Here is a 21,558-nt window from a genome sequence, read left to right as displayed (position 1 = left end):
AATAGTCTGTTCTCAGGAAATCCAATTTCCATATGAAAACAAAAGGGTTGTGAATTCATCCTGAATATGGTTTATAGTTTTGTCCAAAAATAACAGTCAGAGAAGTTATTTGGACTTTTTAATAGCTAAAGTTACATCTTTATTTTAAAAATATCAAATACTAATTTGTTGATACTTTTATTGGTTAGAGCCTGCCCATTGTAGAATGAAATCCAGTATTTCAAATAAAATGAAAGTAGAATCTTATTCTACCTGCAATGCTTCTTGCATTCATTATGCACCATGGCCAGGAATATTATGTATTTACTCGTGTAAGGTGTTTTTTTCACTTTCTGTATTTTTACCATGAAATTAATTCTTTAACATGAAAAGAAAAACCAAAAAAAAAACACCAAACCAAAAAAACAAAACCCCTACCCCCAAACATACATAATAAAAAGAAAGGTTTATGCAGCCTGCAGTAGTATTTCTGTTTATTAAAGGGGAAAATGAGGAGCAAGTTTTATAGGTTGTGTCCTAACCTTTCTCTGTATAGGATCAGGAGTCTTGCCAAAGGCGTAGCTGAGGTTAGGATTTTGTGTTCCCTGCAGTGCCCATATGCTGTGTGGGAGGTTTAAGTTAACCCTGGCCCTCTCTGGTCCCAGTTTACATTTAAATGTCCCCATTTCCATGTGGGAATTGACTTTGCTCTCACTGCTCCCCTAATGGTTATTTTGATGTAAATAAATGAAGGTCAGTACTAACTGCGTGTGCTAGAATTGACACGGTACTTTAATGCCTGGCTTTGGGGAGACAGAAAGAATTTCATAGGACTGACAAACCCTTCTTTCCCAGATCTTTGTCAGTGACCAGCAGAAAATATTTATAGAAAGAAATGGGGTAAATTTGGGGTGATATTTCTCACACACTTCTTATTTTCCAGGTGCAGATCACATAGTAGCCATTACCCATAATAGGCATAGTTACCACTATAAAGTTCTTAATCCTGTTTTGAAGTTATTTATAGTTTATTACCCATACCATCTTATAGCACCAGGTTCCACAACGAGGCATTTCTTGAAAAAATATTTATTCCGTTAATTTTAAAGTTGGTTCCTTACCATTTTATTAAGAGTCAGTTTGTTCCTGTGTTATTGTTCCCTCATCATCTTTTCCATACCATTTGTGGAGACCTCTGTCATAACTTCCTTTATTTGTGTTGAGATAGTTTAATTACTGTGTCCTTGCAGTAAAGTTTTGTCTTTTTGTCTTCTGAGTCTCCTCTATTGTACTCTTAAACCATGGTAACTTTTTTTTTGTTTTTGGAGAGAAGGGTTCGAGAGAACTCTGTAGCAGTTTTTCCTTGCTCTGAGCACTTAGTCTGAAGCCTGTTTAAAATAATGCATTATTTCCTTGAAAGGATTTCACTCTTTCAGTGGCTTTTAAGTTACCTTTTAGTAAGAGTATTTAATATGCAATTTTTTGTCTCTTAAACTGTACCAGTGTACTGACTGTATTTTGTAACTGTTTTTTATAATCTATATTCTAACACCCAGTTACATAACAGCTGTGTGGCAAGCACACTATTTATAAATCATTTAGATCACTTTTTATTTGGTTTTGAACAGTCTGTAGCCTCTGGGAATGATGAAGGAGCCAGTGTTACGTGACTTGTCAGCCTTATAGGGATCTTCTGGTGTTTCTGTCTAGTCTGCTTATAATTTATGGGCCTCACGATGACAATTTCTAATCTAACATATATGGGGGTTTGTGCTCCACAGTCTTAATATATTTCAGGAAGTCTGTTTTATCCTCTTGATTTAGGTGCTGCCCAGAATATTTTGTGCTAGTTAGTAAGTCCATCTAAGAGTTGAGGTATAGTGCAGATTATTCATGCCTGGTCCGAAAATAATTTTAAAAATATCTAACTAGATATGGGCTCGTTTTCCCCTGCATTTCCATGCAGTTTCCTGGAGTATTTCTAAGGCATGATTGGGGTTGTTAGCACTTCACCATATGTAAAATGCAAAACAAACTACCGACATGGTTAGGCCCAGCTCTGTAATTCAAAATATCCATTCTGGTGCTGAACACATAGTATAAATTGTGATTACAAATACATGTTTGAGGTGAAATAAATACCATGTAGGAGTGCTGTCTGCACAGAGGGCAGTGCCAAAACCTTTGTTTGATTTCACTGTGTCTCCAGTGTGTTTTTCCTGCTTCTGATTGAGACAATGTGTATTAAATTAATTTAAACACAGGGATGCTCTAAGACAATAGAATAATTATTTATTTCCACAATTGTCAGTTGTGTGGATCATGCAGGAGAGAAAGCAGCCAAGATATTCTGACATGTTTCAGACTTCTGAGAAGGGAGCATGCAGTTAATTTTTTTTTCTCCAGAGCAAACAGTACAGGCCATGAACCCTGACTTTTCATGTCAAAAAACATTTAAGGTTCATATGTTTTAGAAATCCCTTATACTCATAGAGCTATTTAGAAGCATACATCTCTCATTTATTTTTTATGTACTGTGGTCATAGAGTATTTTGTATAGACTGGGAAACAGCAAATCTATTTTCTCAATTCAACACATTTTTTGTGAAAACAGTTAAATTAATTTTTGAGTTCCCTTTATATTGCTGCAATGGTTACCTTAATGTAAATAAAAATGAGGCAAAAAAGAGAGATGTTCCTTTGTAGCAAACGAGTTGGCTTTTGGCAGCAGGATTTGTTTATTGCAGTAGGACTTGCACAATGAGGCTCCATGCAGGCTGATGCAGCCAGGGAACATTCCTGGACACTGGCACCGGCTCCTGCGTGCTGTTGAATGCTTAGCACATTGCACAGCCCTCCCTCTTCCTATTAGCACTCTCCCAAACCCTTCCCGGGCACGGTTCGGGAGTTTAGCTCTTCCCAGCGGGTGGTTTGGCACAAGCCCCTCAGGGAAGGTTGAGCAGTGTGGCTGCGGACTCTTCCCTGCCAGCTGGGCTTCCACGGGCTCCAGCCTGTGCCGTGGGCTGGTGTGCCTCAGCTCTGTGGTGGCAGGGCTAGGTCAGGAGGCACAGGGCTCCTGTTCTGCAGCTCCTGGCTGAGCTGAGAGGGGAATCAGAGCTCCCGATAACACTGCTCCTTTGAGAGGTCTCATACAGAACCTGAGGACTGTTGGTGATTTCTGTGGTTCATCAGCTGAACACGTCCATAGCAGGCTCAGTGCCTCTCAAACATCTGGAGCCTCCTGAGCCCCTTCTGCTCCACTGGATCCACGGAAAAAAAGGGAACTAAAGTTGCCTTTATGTGTGCTGTGTGAGAAGCAAGGTGGCATGCTCTGTATGTGTATAGATTGTTTTTATAGAGAATACAGTAAAATGATGTATCCCTCCTTCACAGTCCTCACTGTGTCTGTGCTATGCACCAGTTTTCTCATATTTCTCTTCAAACAACCTTATGAATGCTCATAAAATACTAATTCATCCAGAACTTGCTTGCATTACACCTCACCTTGGTTTTTTTCTTTAGTCTTGCGTCTTTACTTTGAAGAATTTGTATTTTTGTCATTGTCCATTTAATGGTTGTACAACATGCACAGTTAAGATTCCCCCACACTAAACCCTTGCTAGGAAAGTGTTCTCAGTTAATGAGATGGATTTTTAAAAATTATTTATTTCTTTATTTCCTAAATTTGTTCAGGACTTGTACATTTATTTGTGAAAATTGTATGACAAAGTAAATTAAAGGAAATGGATGGCAAAATTTCCTTTGCCAGCTACCTTCCTTGATTTGACATTTGAAAAACAAGTCTACTGATACTTATAAAATATCAGAGCTTGTCAGAATATCAAGAGCAAGGACTCTCTCATGCTTTTAAGTCCCAATATAGATCTAGGAGAAAAGGTCTATGAAATTTCTTTCTAGTAAGAAAAGCATTTGTGGTAACAGAGCTTGGTGATACTATTTTTGTTTGACATAACCGGTCATTGCTGGGCTTTTTAGCTGTGAATAATACAAACATTCTAGACATCCAGGAAATACCTCTGTACTTTTTCATCCCAGTACGTAATCCTTGTCATTGCCAAATTTACTGAGTTTTCTGTAAACAAATCCAGGTGACACAGGCACTGATGTGCATCATAACAGCTGAGGAAGAGTCAGAAAGGAGGAAAATGGCCTGAGCTTGCTGTCACTGAAGTATGACACAATTCTTCCCTTGGACCAAAGGCAGGGTTTGGGAAGAAGGTTGATTTGTCAGAGCTTATCCTGAGCAGGCAGGACATGGGGTGCATTGAGTGCAGAGTCTGTTTGGCTGTTTCCCCTAAATTACCATACCTATCAAATCCCTTGAGAGTAATGTCACTTCTTTTTTCTTGGTACATCTGTTCTTAAATGGCATGCAAAGATTTCAGAAAGTAAAAGAAGAACATGTAAACACAAATAGAAAATATCACTGTCGTATTTCCCAAATTACTTTATTTAGCTCGTGTTTACAGATGAAACTGGGTGCCAGAAAAGAGACACTGCATCTCACATTATTGATTATAATCCAGCTTCCAAGGAAAAAAATTGTTGGTAGCCTTTAGTAATATTTGGACCAAAAATACACAGATGTGCAGCTTTCAGCGTTTTGTACCATACAGAATGCAGCCTCTCACAGGTCCTCTGTTTCTGGAACAGTGTTGGATTCTGCAGGCTGAATGAACACTACAGGGATGTTCTCAGACGTCCATCCTTTGGGAGTCCTGTTGAAGGATCTTCTGGCAGCAAGAGGGTTTGCAAGGATCATGAATCTGGGATCATTTAGCATCAGCATATTATAATCTGGTACCTTGAATTTAACCAGCTTTGATGCTCTCTCAAAACCACCAAAGGGAGTGGCAACTCTGCAGATATCAGAGAAAAAACAGTCAAATGTGATTTTAAAAATGCTAGTTTTCTTTTCCTCTCAGAAGCTGAAAAGAACAGATTTTTGTTCTAATTTCTTGTTAACATTTTCAAGCTTTGGAGAAAAGCACTCTGTTTTTCTGGGAAATTCTCTTTAAGATCTGACTAATTTCCCCTTAGATAAAGCTCACAGCCTCTTTTAAAATTCAAATAGATGGAAAAGCCAAGAGAAAAATATGTTGCAAGAAAACTCTGTAATTGGTGAGTCACAGTTACTAAACTTATTTTGTTGGTGATAAGTTGATAAGTCTGAAACTGTAGCTCAACACATTCTCTCTAGCAAGTAATTAGTTCCGAAACTTCTCACCCCATTTTCTCCTCTCCTCAGCTGCTTGTTCCTCCCACTACGCTGTGTTTCAGCACCGTATTGTTGTACCAGTTAGAATGTATGTGGGTTGTGCTATAAACTTGGGTCACTTCTGTCATCTGGGTTAAACAAAGACCCTTCAAAACAAAGGAGCACTACAAAATCCAAATTATTTCAACAATCTGGTTTATATCACTATTCTTGAACAATTGTAGCAATACAAGTGAAGAGGAGTGGAGCTTAATGAGGGAAGCAGAAAGGAACAGCCAAAGAGAGCAGGCTCTGGGAAGGAGGGAATGGGTGAGGACTTGATACACCAGCTTTGTTTCTGAAGAAAATGTTTATGTAACTAAACCTTGAAACACTGTTCAGCCAGCATTTTTCATGTTATTTAAATGTAAATTTCCCTCAGGCAGTAAGCCTGAGAGATAAGGAGTACTGAGCTGGAGCTGACTGTTACATGCATTTGCAAATACTTTAAAACAACAGTAATTCAAAATACCTCCCCTGCTCTTCTGTATATACAGGTTTCAGATTGAAAAAAAACCCCTTGAGTTTTCCTGTCACTTCTTCCAGCCTCCCTTGTACAAACAAACAGACTGTGGTATGTGCTCTGCATTTTGATCAGCTGCATAACTTTGCTGGGATATATTCTAACCAGTGAAAAGTGTCAGATTTTTACACTGCACAAGAGCACCTGGTTTCTGTAAAACCAGACATGTAATGGCATGGGAAAATGAATTTTTTGTTAAAATGGAATTTCACCAGCCTTGGTATATTTTGTGTGTGCTACGGAACAACAGATCTGATGGAATATGTTTCCAATGGCTCCAGATATTATAGCAGAAGCCCAGAGAAATTAATACCAAGAGAAGGTAAAAGAGATTGTTTGAAGGTCTAGGAATTCCAGCAGGATAAAAACTCTAAGTTTTGTATTAAGAATTAAGTACACATACACAAAAAGAAGAGATTAGTTCAGAAAAATGAATCTGTGACATAAAAGAAATGGTGCTGCTCTATCAGTATATGGATGATTCACTGCATTTTGGTATGAGCAGCATTTGTTGAAGGGGATGGTGTTAACTCCAAAGCATCAATCCTGGGAGATATAAAAAATCATGCAAGCTCTGGGCATGCACCCTCACTGTGAGAAGAACTCTGCTTTGGATTAAGCTCTGAAAATGTGTCTCAAATGACTATAAGATGTTGCAGCAGCAGCAACTAGTCTAGGCATTAAACTCTGTTGAGGTCAAAGGAAATTGTTTATCCAAAGTTGGTATCGAGCCTGTGGTATCAAGCTTTTCTTGTGGAGCTGTCTTCTAGGTCACAATGTCAACATGGGTAATGTATGATACTGATTAAAAATAATTGCTTGGTAATTGGCACAGAGTGAATGTAGTGATCTACATCTCACCGGATAATAAATATTGCTTTAATTGCTGCCCTAATTACCGTACCCATTCTCACATTGTTGTGATGTTTCATTATCACTGATATGTATATTAAAGTGATAATCAAAATAAACAGAATTAGAAGAGTTGTATAAATTGCAAAACAATTCTGTTGTCTAAAACATCACCTTTGTAGTATTTATGGGTTTTAAATAGAGCGTATTCCTGCATGTGACAGAAGCAGGAGGGCTTTTTTGGAAATTCAAGTATCTTTTGTAGCAAAATGCCCCCCTGTAGTTGCTATACAAAGCCTGGCCGCTGAGAACTCTGCATTCCTGCCTTATAGGCAGGGGCGCATAATGATTGACAGAGAGTACAGTAATTGGCTAAGAGATGTTGATTTTTCTTTACAGCAGCAGTAAATATATTCTTGTGAGCAATAACTTGTCTGACAACATGGTGTTGTAATGACCTCTGTTGTGTGCACATCAGCTGTGCTACTTGAGCTCTGATTCATTCTATAGAAGCCTAAATCTCATGCCTAAAAAATTCCAGCAGTCATTGCTCACAATAAAGGTGGAAATGCTGGTTCAGAGCCATAGGAAATAGCACCAGGAAGTGTAACAGATTGTTTAATATTCACTTTGCATATTCCTAAAAAGTAGGTGCTTGATTTAACAATAGCAGGCACAATCATGTTTATTTTTACCTGTCATTTTAACAGGATTTATTTTTAATTTTTTACCCTTAGTCTTTCTTATTGAACATTGTATTTTCTCAGCATGGGAGAGACTGCTTGTAGCTAATGATTGAGGAAAGTCTGAAGAAATGTTTTAACTGCATTAGATTAGCACCTTCGGTTACATAATCACAAAAAATGTGTTTCACATTTTAAAACGGGACCATCATTCATTGCATCATTCATTTTGCTTATCGTTAGTTCTGTGAAAAAAAAACGAGACACAGGAGCAAAGAATTTGACCCTCCAAAATGCTCAGAGCTTCACGGGAGCTTAGTGCAAAAGCTAATGCTAATTTCACAAAGGTATTTATTTGGATGCTAAGGAACTGGCTAAGCACCCAGCTCTCCCTAATCTCACATCACTTCAAGCTAGCACACCAAATTCCTGTGAGACTCTGGATCTTAGCATTTTATAATAGACTTCAGAATCAACGAAAACAGAGCCCAGTCCAGATGGACTGAATTCCTGTCGGGCTTTTGAAAGAGTAGTCTTTGGAAATTGAGAAAGCTGAGCAAGAATTTATCTGGTAGGAGAGGCAGAACTAGTCTGACTTGCTTGTCCTATGTGAGTAAGATGTGGTGCTTTGTATGTTACTCATAATCCTACCTTTGACGTTTTATCCAGCTCCAAGAAAGCAGATGGAATAAAGCTACTAATTTAAGTAATATTATAAACTCCTTAGCAAATGCAGATTCATGCTGCTTTCCCACAGATTCATTACTTGGTGTTTCCACACTGGTAAAAGATACCAGAAATTTTTTCACCAGTAAATGCTTCTTCAATCCTAATAGGAATGAATCTCCAAGAAAAGCCAGATGGCATGGTCTGTTCTGCTGCTTTTCTCTGCTAGCACAGATTTGTTTTATCTCTGAGGAAGAGAAAGAATAGCCTGGTGTGCAGCGTGTGTGCAGAGCCTCTCTGAGCCCCATCCCCTCTGCCCAGTGCTGTGTGCCAGAGCACCACTGCCTGTCTCACGGGCAGCCCTGCCTCACAGCCCAAACCCTCCTGACATTCGCTGCCACGGCTCTTCCTCCAGTGACCTGCCAGCACTGCAGGGTCCCTGCAGCTTAAAATTAATATTAAACTTCAAAAAATGCTTCTATGAATTCCTTATTTGTTTTTAAAAATTCCTTAGTGTTATAAAAATTGCATTGCTGGAGGGTCCAGAGTCACCTCTTCACTGCTGGACAGCGGGGAAAAAAATCTGGATGCTGTTTAGTGCTGAAGATACTTTTGAGCTGTGGATGTGGGCCTCGGTTCCAACACACCAGGCCTCACTACCCAGCCCAGGCTGTGCTGCTTTTCCAGTTTGTTGTGTAACAAGGAAAGCTGAAAGGAGCCTGAAATGGTTTGTAAAGTCTGAATGCCACTTCAACAGACGCCAGTGAATGAACCGGGAAGGATCTTAGGCCAATTTCCCTTGGGAATCCTATGGCTCACACTTGCAGTTAACCACACCCCCTTCTGACTAATGGTGACTGTTGCAGTGCTTTGCAGGAGAACAAACACAATGGCACTTTACTGGATGATGAAGCAGGATGGAAAGCCTAGATAGATATCCTCACTGATAACAAAATGGTGCCATTATATCACATTTTAATTGTTTAATACAGGATCATTTGCTTTCTCCCCAAGACTGCAATTAAGCAAGCCAAGGGTGCTGTGACCTAGATGCACAGAATGACTTAGGATCTAGACACAGAAATCCAGTTAGTCTTCTTCTGTTGGAGAGCTTGGCATGGCAGTGTGCTGTTTTAAATCCCATCATCAAACACTCTCCTGTGCATTTTTAGGAGCATAGATATCTATGGCTGTAAAATCCTCTCCAAAAGATGAGTGTCTTGAATTTTATTTTTCAAATTAAATTTCAGAATTTCCTTTTGAATTTGCTTAGGAAACATAAGTCTGACTGTAACATGCAACAGCTTTTCTAGGGCCGCCAGGCATCCTTTTCTACTGGATGTCAGGTTTTTTCCATGAGAAGGAGAGTTGTGGTGGACTATGTTTATATATATTTTTGGTTTGAGTTTTCCATTTTCACAGTCTGGATCTGAATTTATATGCCAAATTTTAGGTTTTTATGGCAGTTACAAGGGAGAATATTGACTTCTCCCTTATAAGAGTGAACATATGTTCAAGAAATTCAGACAGTGGTGAACCACAGTTCTGTCATGTCATACACAGAGAAACTCCACATAGAAAGAAATCCAAATAGTTGTAAAGAGGGCAGCTGATAAAACACGGGGCTACAGAGACAGCCTTAACATCCACAAAGAAGCCACCAGACACTGTCTCAAGACACATATCCCTGTTAATGGAGTCTCTATGCCCTGTCTGATGCTGTCCTTCCCAATAATGACTAGCACCTCTTGTGAGACAGAGAACTGATTCTGTCTCCATGTATTTGTATCTTTAGCATTTTTTTCTTGGGCTCTTTATTTTTTAAAATTTATTTTTCTTTTAGGCTACAATAAGCACAGTACATAAACTGTGCTGTTACTGTTCTGATGTTGGCAGCTGTGGCACATCTCTGACTTGCATTTGCAATTTTGTCTGCTGAGGAGAGTGTGCCACACAGACTCAGTTATTGACATGGCAGTGTACTTTGCTGCTAGCAGATCAGAACTAATGCAGTGTCCACAGTGCCAATTTTGATGTTGAATTGTCTAATGTTGTAGTCCTTGCATAGCTGAGGCCCACATCAACATCACAAGCACAAGTGATGTTTGTGGTATTTTTCTCTAAGTTTGTATAGCCATGAACAGTTTTGTTTTTCAATAGATTGCAGTCTGGCCTTTTGAGGAAGGGTTTTGGTTTGGCTCAGCTGTCTAGAACTCAGCAGGGTTGTCCATTACTTCAATAAATAAAAATAGTGTAAAAGGAATGAAAGAAAGCAAAATACATGAGTAAGAATTTGCTTCGAAGCTTTAAAAACCCACGGTTGTTTTACAGCTAGAAGTTCTATGGAAAGACATTATACTCTAGTTACTATGTAAGTAAAACAATGTTTCATCTGTTAATTTGTTGCTGGAGGTTGTCAAATATATACAAAATGTTACACTGCAATAAAACAGTAAATCTTCCAGCTATTTAGTGTAAGGGATTGGTTGTGGGACAAAGTTCATTATACCGTCATTGCCTAAAACAAAGCCATGTGAGCTATATTAAAAAAGAAATAGAAGCAGTACTTTGCACAACTTAGAAACTTTGTACAACTTAGAAACAAAGTTCTGACTGAGAAATCTGATGATATCATGCTTGCTGAAGTCAAAAACAGGCGTCTTGAAAGGATTTTGGAGCTCCTATTTCCCATTTATTGAGTACACTGAGTCACAGAATCATAAAATCATAGAGTGGTTTGACTTGGAAGAGCCCTTAAAGATTATTTAGTTTCAGCCCGTCTGCCATGGGCCGGGAGACCTTTCTCTAGGTCAGGTTGCTCAAAGCTCCACCCAGCCTGGCCTTGAAAACCTCCAGCAATGGGCATCCACAACTTCTCTGGGCAATGGATTCTGATACTTTTTTTCTTTCAATATTATTAGCAATTTATCTTATTTTCCTAGTTCTACAGTTTGAAATTGGGCCCATTCTTTACAGATAGACTAATTTCCTCCTTAATGCTCATGTTTACCGCTTGTAATCTCTATGTGTATTCATGTGTATGCATACACTTGCAAACACAGGTGGTAGGGTTTTTAAAGCTGGTGGAAACATTTTATTTCAGAGTCATTTTCCTCTGGTCAGTAAAATTCAGTGTTCATTCAGGATTACCTGTTAAAGCTCCTGTAGTCAGGCAGTTCTGGCTTTGCTTCAGGTGTAAAAAGTTTAGGATATAAAGCTTCCAGCAATTCTGGATCATCCCTGATGGCTTCTATCCAGGGAGACTGGTAATACTTTGGCACAGCAGTAGTGTTGAACTTTTCAGGAGGAATTTCTTTCAGTGGTCCAGAATATCCTGCAATGTGGTCAAGGTAAAATAATTATAATAATTCTTTGTATTTTCTGCTTCCTTGCCACCATCCTATGTAAGCAGGGATTAATACAGCAGAATTTCTCAGTGGGTTAAAATAAAGAGAGGGGTCAAGTCACCAGGCCACAGCTACACAGAAACAGAGATCTGGCAGGGGAAATTTGTAGTCTTTTGGATAGATAACTGCTCCAAAGTATTCCAACTTCTTTTAAAGCTAAGTTTGTTTTGGTTTTCTACAAATTTGTTTCTGTTGTAAGCATTTGTTTGGAACCAGAGAGTACCTACGTAGTCCATGGGCTAAACTAGCACAAATATTTTAAAGACAAACTGTTGATTAAAAGTAAGATAATTCTATCTCTTTGAGTGAAATTTTCCACATGTACATCTACATCTAGGTCTTTAAATGAATGCTATTTCATTCTATAAGCTTAAACCTCCCTGTGGTTTAATATCTAGTCTGACAAGACCTTTTTTGCCTAAAGAAAGGCTTGAAGATTTGCATCTTTGTCTTAGCAAAGGAAATTACCTCTGTTTGCATTGTGTTTGGCCAAAGGATGCACAGAGCCTCAGCAGTCACCAGCAGAGCAGGACTGACCTAGTTTACATGGACTGGAAAAGGTCTGCACAAAACATGCATTGAGTAATTCTGAACAAAGAATGAATTTGTAAAAACCACGGTCTGCTCATGGATAATTCATAAACAGGAAGAAGGGCTATATCACTGAATAAATTAATTAAAACAAATTAGCCTTCTCTAGTCTTTAAAGAATACAAAATAAGGCCTTCTTGTAACTCACTCCTTTAAATAAAGCCAACAGTACCCCCACAGTTAAGGATTTAAAAAAGAACAGTTTATGCAGCCAGAGGCAAATTCCTTTTAAAGTTACTGCTCTCTAAAAGGTTCTAGCAAAACTTAGTGGCTTCAGATTTATGTTTATGGATAATTAAACTACAATGAATAGCTTGCTGACTGTTGAGCAGGGTGTTGCATATTGGAAACAATGGTTTGGCAAAAAAAAATCAGTATATTAATGTGGTTTTAAACCAGAGGATCTCTTTTTCAGGGTTTTTAAGACCTATATATAGAGGAGCAGTCTCTCTTGATATTAAGATATGTTTTAAGTTTAGAGAGAAGTACTACAAAAGTTATATCAGATCTTTTGAAAATCAACATAAGCAACTAAGAGCATCACTTTACATTTCTGGAAGAGGTTCTGATTAGTTACCTGACTCAGATATGTCTATTTCTAACATTAGTCCATTAACAAATTCTTTTTGAAGATACTGCCTTAAAAATGGTCCTTTCTTTGCTGTGAAATGAGACTGGATGTATTTACTGTCTGTAGAGTCTCATATTACCTGGGGCAATGTTGTCAGGGTGTGGAGGGCTCCGGGGGTCAGGTGTGTTGGGAGGTGTCATTGGGGCGTGCTGGGGCATTCCTTCCACACTGAGGCCGTCCATTCTGACACTCTGGATGGGCTCTCCACGCTGCATTCAAACAAAGAGGAACAGCACTTCAGGCGTGGGATTCTCTGGGGAGGCAGCAGCAATGCTCCAATTTACAGCCCAGATCTGACTCCCAGCGAGTACAATCCTACAGCACACTGTCCTGCTGTTTGGTAGAGTATTCCCTTCACACTTACATTGTCTAAGTAACCAAAAATGAGCATTTTTTTAGTCACTAGATGCTAGGAGCTGTTCTGTGCCAGACTGAGCACCCATGCTACCCAAAGGGCCGAGAAATCTGGCAAGTTTGAGCCCTGTGAGTTTCAAAGCATTGAGTCTTCAAAGCACCTCTTTCTCTATCAGTTGAAAACTCACTGCATTTGTTGAACTGCTTTTGTTTGGGATTGTCTTTTCCTTTATTTGTAGTAGAAATAACAACTTCAGTGCAAGTCACTTTCTGGAGATTCATGATACGCTGTTATTTTCCACCCTCCTATTGGGATATCGGTTCTAAGGAAACATCTGAAGGCTTAATCATTGTTGCATAAATATAGAATTAGAATCTCATAAGAAGTCAGCATCTTATTTTAGCTATGACACATAGGCTAAAAGCAATTTAAATATAGACTGGTTTAGAGTAAGAGTTTCTTGAAGTAGGAAAGCAAACAAACAATACTTATTTAAACTTGAAACAGCAACAAAAAAAAAAAAACAAGCCAGAATGTTTTCCAGTCATCCTGAAGCATGTTAGAAAGATTAACTTTGGCAGGCAGAATCCTAAAGATGATGCAGGCACCACCAGCAGTGCTAAATAGACACTTAGGGGAGGGAACAGGAGCCAGAGGCATCTTTTTTTCATGTGTTGGAATGTCATATTGACTGTAAACCATGTGTATTCTGTGGTTTTGGAGGGAAAAGTGGACTAGAGGGAAATGGATCTGTCAGACTGCAGCAAAATCATGGAATTGTGTACAGAATTCTGACAAGATTGATGGTGTGTTCAGAATTTATCTGTGTAGCTTCTAATACTCAATAGAGGGAGAAATGAGAGGTGGTATTCATAGATTGGCTGTTAAATAATAGTGTTTAATAGTAGCCTTGGGTGCTTGGTAGAGTTATTCAGATTTTTTATACGCGATTTCTTTTGTGCAGATTTATTTTAAAAAGGCAGATTTATCGAAGTTCAAACTCAATCCCATTTTATCCCAGTGTAATTTAACTTCTGTTAAGCAAGTGATCAAAGATGATGGAAATATCTATACCATATAAAAAGAAAGGTAAATTTATTTTTTTAACTTGTCCATAGGATCTCAATTAATAAAATACAATTGGTTCACTTCTTCTTAGCTTCTTAGGATTTTGGTTTGATTTTTCCTGAAACAAGTAAATCATACACAATGAGTATCATGATCATCAAAGAAACCCAATGTAGAATCACTAAGAAGTAATCACAAAATACTCACATTTCTTGGCTTGTTTGCCACGTAATGGTAATTTTCATATGTGTACTTGTCAGATCTCCGCTGGCGCCGCTTGAAGAGCCTGGCCCCTCTGTTGCTGAGCGTTGACAATTCCTCCACCATGATATCTCTGGGCGTGCTGACCTTTTTTCCAAGGTTCAGGCTGGGTGAGACTGCAAGGCAATGGGTGAGTACAAACCTCTGTTTGTCCTAAATGTCTGATACTCCCTGCTCTGCACCTGAGATCCAACAACATGTCCGTGCATATTTAGCTAACACATAGCACGGTGTACAATGGTGTTAGTGAAATAAAGCCTTCTTCCAAAATTTTGGAGGAGATTATTGAGTACCACAAACCTGTATTTTCAAAATGATAAGCACCTCAAGCTCCAAATTATCAAGATCTGATCTGTAGTGTCCTACACACTATATTAATAGCAGGTTAGTAAAAACTGGCTTCTGCTGAAACTGGGAACAAAATTCCTTCTGATCCAGGTTCCCACATTAAACCTCAGTTAACTTTCTGTGTCCTGCATTGGACAGATAAGAGATAACCCCTTTTGAACACACCTATCAGTCTCTATTAAATACTATTTTTAAACTAACTTTCAAAGTAAAGCTCAAGGTATGGAAAATGAGAGTCTTAACGAAGAACTGCAACACGCTTCTAGGAATTGATTCATTTAGGACATTTTGGGTTTTAGTTTTATTCTCTCCAAGAGGAAACTGAAGTACTGGATATGTATTTCTTTATTCACTACTTGGGAAAAGTTTCTCCTATGTCTTTATTCACGTCCTGTGGAATTTGAAAAGGAGAATGGATGAGCAAGGGAAGGGGAGATCAATCAGGATTGTGAACAAAGAATTCTGGATATCAGAATTCCTATGGTCATCTTCATGGTGATGTTCTGGAAGTTGGGATGCTGGTGGCACTGAGCTTTGCTATTGCTTAGTGACTGAACTCTCACTGAATGTCCTCAACCTAGAGATAAACCTTAGAATACAGAAACCTAAACACCAAAGACTTTATTTTTTATTTATTTGTTTTTGCTTGGAACACTGCAGAATTTAAGAAATATAACAGTAACAGGACATTCTATGCTTCACATATTCTTATGGTCTCCAGGATTTAAAATTCTGAACTTTGACATATATTTCAATACATTAAAATGAAATTAGGTCAAAATAAGTGTCCTGCTATCACAGTAAGCAGACAGGAGGCCCAGTTTAAAATTAACATTACAAATTAATTAACTTCAGAAAGTAGCTAATGCCAAAGTCAATATTGCATATGAAGGGTTTCGTTTTGAGTAAATGGCATGTTCAGCCTGGCATGTGTCTCCTAGTAACTTTATGTTGGGAAAACACTGTGATGTGCTGACATTTTGGAAAACTTAATGGAGACAGGTATATTAAATATTTAGCTGAAGCTGGACGGACAAGAGTTTTCCATATGTAGTAAATCAAACAAGTTGATGGGCCCTGGAGTGCATCACTGTTGATCCAGTTCTGTCCATACCCAGTTTCAATTGAAGGCTTGCAGTGGATTTCAGTGGAACAGGAGCAAGTTAGCTGGATCATGAGCTGGATCGTGCACTTCTGCTTTAAAAATAGTGTGTGCAAAGAATCCTAACAACCTCCTGTTATTTAAGAGCTAGTTACAAAACAGAGTTCTTAACATGGAAGAAAATGACTCAGCTTGCCCAGTGTAGCCCTATCAGAGGCTGATAGTGGTGGGATTTTGGCTCTGACATGGAGATAACTGTACTGGGTATTGGCCCATGGCCTGAAATTTAGACCTCAAGTCATACTTAGATTTTATTGTTTCTCAAAATGACTGCAGGGGTAGAGACTGGTGGATGGCTTTGTGCTAGTAAGAAGTAAGAATTTCACTCCACAAATCAGCAACATTTTCACATAGAAAAGCTTCTGTTGTTTGTACACAGAATGGGGAGCATGCACATCCTCAGAGACCAGGGAGCCAAGGCAATTACAGAGCTCTGTCCAAAGCACTTGGGATTCTTCTGGGACACTCTGGGTGTTATTTTGGGCCTTGCTGTTCCCTTACATACACACTGTTCTTGTTAATGTTAACTGAAGGCTCCAAGCTACTTTGTAAGCCACAGTTGTGTACCATTGTGTATCCAGGCAGCATCCCAAAATCATAAGTGTGAAGTTCATTTGAATTCCTTGCCAACTAAATCTAATCATCTGTCTAGCTTTATGATGTGTCTAAGGATAGTTTCAGTGTCAGTGCAGATAAAGTGATGGAGAATGAGAGAAGGAGGACATTTAGGGCATGATAGAAAGAGAACATTAATGTAATAAATGGATATTGTAAAATAATATTAAAAGTTTAAATCATAATTTAATCTTAATCTTAACCTTTATCTCAATTTCTTTAATTTGTTCCTGCCATTTGTTCTGTTTTTGTCCTCTGTTTAAAATCACAGCAGATTGTATTTAAATATGATTTATATAGTTCCATCTGCATTCACTACCTAATATCCCTTTAATCCTTCAGTTTACAATCTTCTAAATACCTTAATCTGAACTATAAACTTCAATAATAATAAATATTAGAAAGTGTGTTTGTTGTAACATCAGAAATAAGATTTTTTAACTGTACCAGGAAAGATACCGAAGAATGCATTTAAGAAGTAATACAGAACTGGAGGTGGGATTTAAGTGAACTCCAAGGGGTTCCTTAAATACATGTATTTACATCCAAGTTTACCTTTACCAAGTAGTCTTAAAATGTTCTGATTAGTCCAAGCCTGCAGTGACCAAGGGCTTGAGGAGGTCACTGTATGCACCCACTGATTTATAAATGAAGTTTCTCTTTGAGACTGTGAGAAGGTTTACAGTTGTCTATTCCTGCAGCATTTTATGATGTGTCCACTTGCTCTAAAAATGAGACAAAGTTGTGTCCCCCATGCCAACAGCAAAGGTGGACTTTCAGTCCAGTCTTGCCCACAGATTGGTGACCTCAGACACTGGCACAAAATGTGGCTGGTTTTGGAGTTTACCAACAACTGTTTCTGCTATCAATGTCTTTTAACAAAGAAGTGGAGAGTTACTGTTTTCCTGAAAGCATTATAATAAAAAGGGACTGAAATCAAAATGGAGTAGGAACACTTGCACCACCCCAGGGTGCTGGGATTTATGTTTCAGAGCCTTCTGTTTTGGTGTACCTGTGTTAGCAGTAGAGTTTCACAGGGCTTGTGAGACTGGCTGGAACTGTTCATTTAATTTTGATGTGCTTACCAGTGCAGGACTGTCATTAGGAATAGTGATTCCAAGCCCAGAAATACAGCAGTTCACCTTCTAGATCTCAAATCAAGCTCACTGAATTAATAATTCAGGGCAAAACAAAGTGTCAAAAATTAGTTGAGCTGAATCTAGCCAATTAAATGCCAGATTTCTCCTTGGCTTTTCCAAGGCTTGTGCAGATTTGGTCCCAAAGAGCTGACTTATATTTTGTGTCACCAGAGCTTTGGTTATCCTTCCATTTTCTATCTGGCTTCACTGAGATTATACAGTTATAAATTTCAGTCTCTTATCACACCCATTTCATGGACTTTCATTTTATTTTAACATATAAATATCTTAAGCAACCAAAGAAGAGGCAAAAATAGAATTTTTCTCAGATTTAGAATTGCCTTCAGTGGCCACATATCACAGCATATCTTGCAGGATAAGCTGCCATAACTATGAGTATGAATCTTGACAGCAAATCTGATAATACATAAATAATAAAAGGGAAGATTATGTGAGGCAAATGTTAAGCATCAGCACAGATTATCCAAATACGCCAATGATTTCAAGGACTGTATGCTACGTTTATTAGTACTGCTATGAATAGTAGCAACATTTACCATGTGAAATGCCTGGTTCCAAACAAACATATGAAAGAGTTTTTTTTTCCCCTTTTGCCCTGAAGAGCTTACAGGCTATTTCAGGCACATGTAGTGCTTGGGTTTACAATACCAAAAAACAAACAAAAAAAAAAGGGTTGTAATGAAATCTGGAAGGACAGACTGGCTTTCAGATTTGAGTGCATGTTCAGTGGAGAATGGAAATAGGAAAGAGGCATTTGCTTAGGAACAGAAACTTCAGAAAAAAAACCTCTGGAAATATCAGAAGGAATAGGACCAGGCAAACTCATAGCTTCTTGTTCTAGAATTTCTTTAGTTTCTCACCCTACTCTTCATGCAATTGCAATGGTCATCAAGCAAGTGCAGAAACAAAACAAAATCCCACTGGAAAGATTTTCAAAACTGGAATTCAATGTTCAATATTTCATTCCATTAAAGTGGTATAACTTTGATAAATTCTAAATATTGATGCAGCTCCCTGTGGTTGCAGTGAGGCTTGTGGGGTGCTTATCACTTTTAGAAACTTGATCTTTTATGTAGATGGTAAAAAAGGCTGTATGGGCAGGATTGGAAGGCTTTCCAAAAGCTTCCAGCACATGCCTAATGAAAGCCAAGCAGATTTGTATTCCCAGCTGAGTTAATTGCTTCTTAAGGTGTCATGCTAGAAGCATAATTCAAGAACCTGTTTTAGAAAATCAACCAACCTTTCAATACGTGCCTTCATTTTCATCAGTGCAACTACAGAGAAGTAAAATTTCTGTCAAATAAGATTAATTGGTGGCTGTGGATTAGAAAGAATGCCAAATGCTAGTAAAATGTGTTAGTTACAAAGATAAGATTTGAGAGGAACAGAGATGTAAGCATTTGTTTCAAAATTTTTTATCATTTATACAAAAAAACAGTGAAACAGCAAAACAAATTAAAAAGAGGATACCGATCATTATGTTTCTTATATGATATCCTTTTAAAGTGGAATGAAGTCATGCTATTAACCCCAAATAATGTTCTGAAAGGCTATCCTAGCAGAATGTACATCAGCTGTTAGATTACTTCATTCCTCCACAGCAGTTGTTCCTCTGAAAATAGCTTTCAAATGAAAAGAGGCAACTACAAAAGGATTAGTTACCATAGGCAGCATGATACTCCCACAAGATTATTTATGGCAAAACACCCAGAGACAAAGCTGGAAGAGAGTTAAACTCTATGATTAAAAAAATGTATTAGGGAGGGCTAGAGGACATTGCATATACAGTAAGCTGGGTTCAGTGCTATACCATTTCTGTGTATTTCATCCATAATGGCTGATGCTTGCTCTTTCCTCTCTTTGGCCAGGGCAGAATCTGATAACATTGTGATTTTCTGGTACGATTTTTCCTTGCTGCAAAAAAACAACACATTTTTATATTGTTAGGCCAGCGTGCACGGTTCGGCCAACTTTCATTGCCAACAGCCTGTTTAGAGTGGCTGAACAGTGAAGTCAGGGGGTTCTGGCTGAGAAATACTGCACTGCAAAATGCACTGGCAGCTCTTGCTTGCAGACAGATGTTAGGACATGTTTTGATGGACAGGAGATTCAAAGGAATGGACTTTGAGTTGGTTACATAAATTCTTCAGCAAAAATCAGTGTCATTGGTATAGCTCTTCTCACATCTACTCACTATACTACAAGAAGTAAATTCCTAACTAATTTCAATTTACATCTTGGTTTATATTTTCAGGAATGCTACATTTCAAAATTTCTTAATCTAGTAAAGAATCTGAGGAATGAAACTGGTTCCTCTGGCATCTTTAAAGAAGGTGTGTTTCTGACTAAGTAAAAACATCAACATCTTTTAAGTTGCAGAGTCAAGAGGTTACATAAATGTCTTGCATATGACAGTTTGTAGGACAGACAATGTCAAAACATTTCAGGAAACAATACACTTACCCTACTGTTTTCCTGTGCAGATAAAAAGCGATGTCAACCCTTTAGCTGAGGCTTCAGAAGTTAGTTATGCATGGGGATGACCTGCCTGGTCCTGGATGGTTTGTACCCTTGTGCTGGGATCTGCATGGTACCTAGTACTGAGACAAACTGGGGGGCTGATCCTCTCCAAAGGGGTTGGCATCCAGCTGACATCAACCAGTTATATATAGAATCAAACACTCCAGCCACTCATATCTTCCTGGCAAAAGAAGAGAACAGAAAAGATTCAACTGCACCCACAACAAAGAGAGGTTATGTCCCTTCCAGAGTTTATTGAAAATTTGATGGAATGCCCCCTTAGTACTTGTACAGATCATCTCCTCATCTTCTCATCAGCCCTGAGAATTATAACCCGTGTGTTATAATCGGGAGGGAGACATTTAAAAATAAGGCACTAAGTGTATAGATAGGCAAGACTATAGTGGATGAGAATGGCATGGGCTAATCCTTCAGTGAAAGATGAAACCGTGCTTCTGTAGGGGCTGATGGCTAAAGTCAGTGGCAGATGGCTGATATACAGAGGCTGCTCTGGGAGAGAAATGAGATTTTCTTCAGCATTGTACGTGCTAGGGATTAATTGCTCAACAAGCACACGCCTTGCAAACTGTTACTCAAAATCCCTCCACTTTTTTTGAGCATGAGGGACGAAAAACCTTCAGCAATCTGAAGCTCACTAATATCCAGCATCCCAGGATAGTGTTGTGCCAGTTTATCAAAGAAATGTGTGATTTGTAGCGCACAGATACTTCAAGACAGCGACCAACTTTGGACAGAATAAAACAAACATTGCCCCCCACCCTTTCCCTCCTGGCTGAATGCAGCTAGATGAATTTTGGAGCAGTAAAAGCAAGGTGAAGTTCTTGTATTTCTGATTTGGATTTGAGTTTGCTCTAGGAAGTTCCTTTTTGTTATGGAAAGTGATGATCTTATTTGACTTGGAGGATCGATCAGAAAATTGCGTGTATCTTGATATGACATGAGAAAGGAATTCTGACTGTAAAGGGAATCTGGAGAGACATAAAATAAACCAACACAAGGTGCAGTTCTTTTCCAGAAAGAAGCACTTTGAGACAGATAAAATGTATGTGCCTGATCCAATGTCCTGAAAGTCTGCCTGTCCAACTGAAAAATTGTATTATTTTTCCCTCAAGCTTTCTATTTCCTTTGCTTAGCTTTGCAAAACATTTTTCTGAGACCCTAGCCATCTCTGCCCCAAAGAAATGTTCATTTTAATCCTCACCATCATAACTGACCTGCTGCTATTGCTGATTGGTGATTTTTTTATACTTCTTGTGCCTGGATCAGACACTTTTAACAGTACTAACAAGCATGGTCTCAGTCTTGGTTGAATGTTATCTCTTCAACTAACAACTCTGAATAGTCTCAGTGATTCACCACCAGCCTGTCAAATGGGACTGAAGGGAAGAATTTAAATATGATGAACTGGGGAGGGGGGCTGTGGGGAGATCAAATGCAA

General features: G+C 38.6%; 1 protein-coding gene across 2 annotated transcripts; it reads right to left on the bottom strand.

The window, feature by feature from the left end:
• Positions 1–4,431: 4,431 nt before the first annotated feature.
• On the bottom strand, positions 4,432–20,213 carry MYOZ2 (myozenin 2). Of its 2 annotated transcripts, none has more exons than XM_056489965.1 (6): positions 20,043–20,213; positions 19,390–19,493; positions 14,241–14,410; positions 12,690–12,819; positions 11,132–11,315; positions 4,432–4,859 (listed from the first exon to the last, which is right to left on the bottom strand). In XM_056489965.1, the coding sequence occupies exons 2-6, from the start codon at positions 19,463–19,465 to the stop codon at positions 4,628–4,630; spliced, it is 792 nt and encodes a 263-aa protein (XP_056345940.1). In that variant the 5' UTR covers positions 19,466–19,493; positions 20,043–20,213; the 3' UTR covers positions 4,432–4,627. The 2 variants fall into 2 exon arrangements, with proteins under 2 accessions (XP_056345940.1, XP_056345941.1); XM_056489966.1 differs by lacking the exon at positions 20,043–20,213 and adding an exon at positions 18,820–18,853 and having other exon boundaries at positions 19,390–19,466.
• Positions 20,214–21,558: the final 1,345 nt, after the last annotated feature.

Source organism: Oenanthe melanoleuca, chromosome 4 (genome assembly GCF_029582105.1).
Source record: "Oenanthe melanoleuca isolate GR-GAL-2019-014 chromosome 4, OMel1.0, whole genome shotgun sequence".
Lineage (NCBI taxonomy): Eukaryota > Metazoa > Chordata > Aves > Passeriformes > Muscicapidae > Oenanthe > Oenanthe melanoleuca.
Note: the sequence above shows the minus strand (reverse complement) of the source record. Positions and strands in the feature narration are given on the sequence as shown.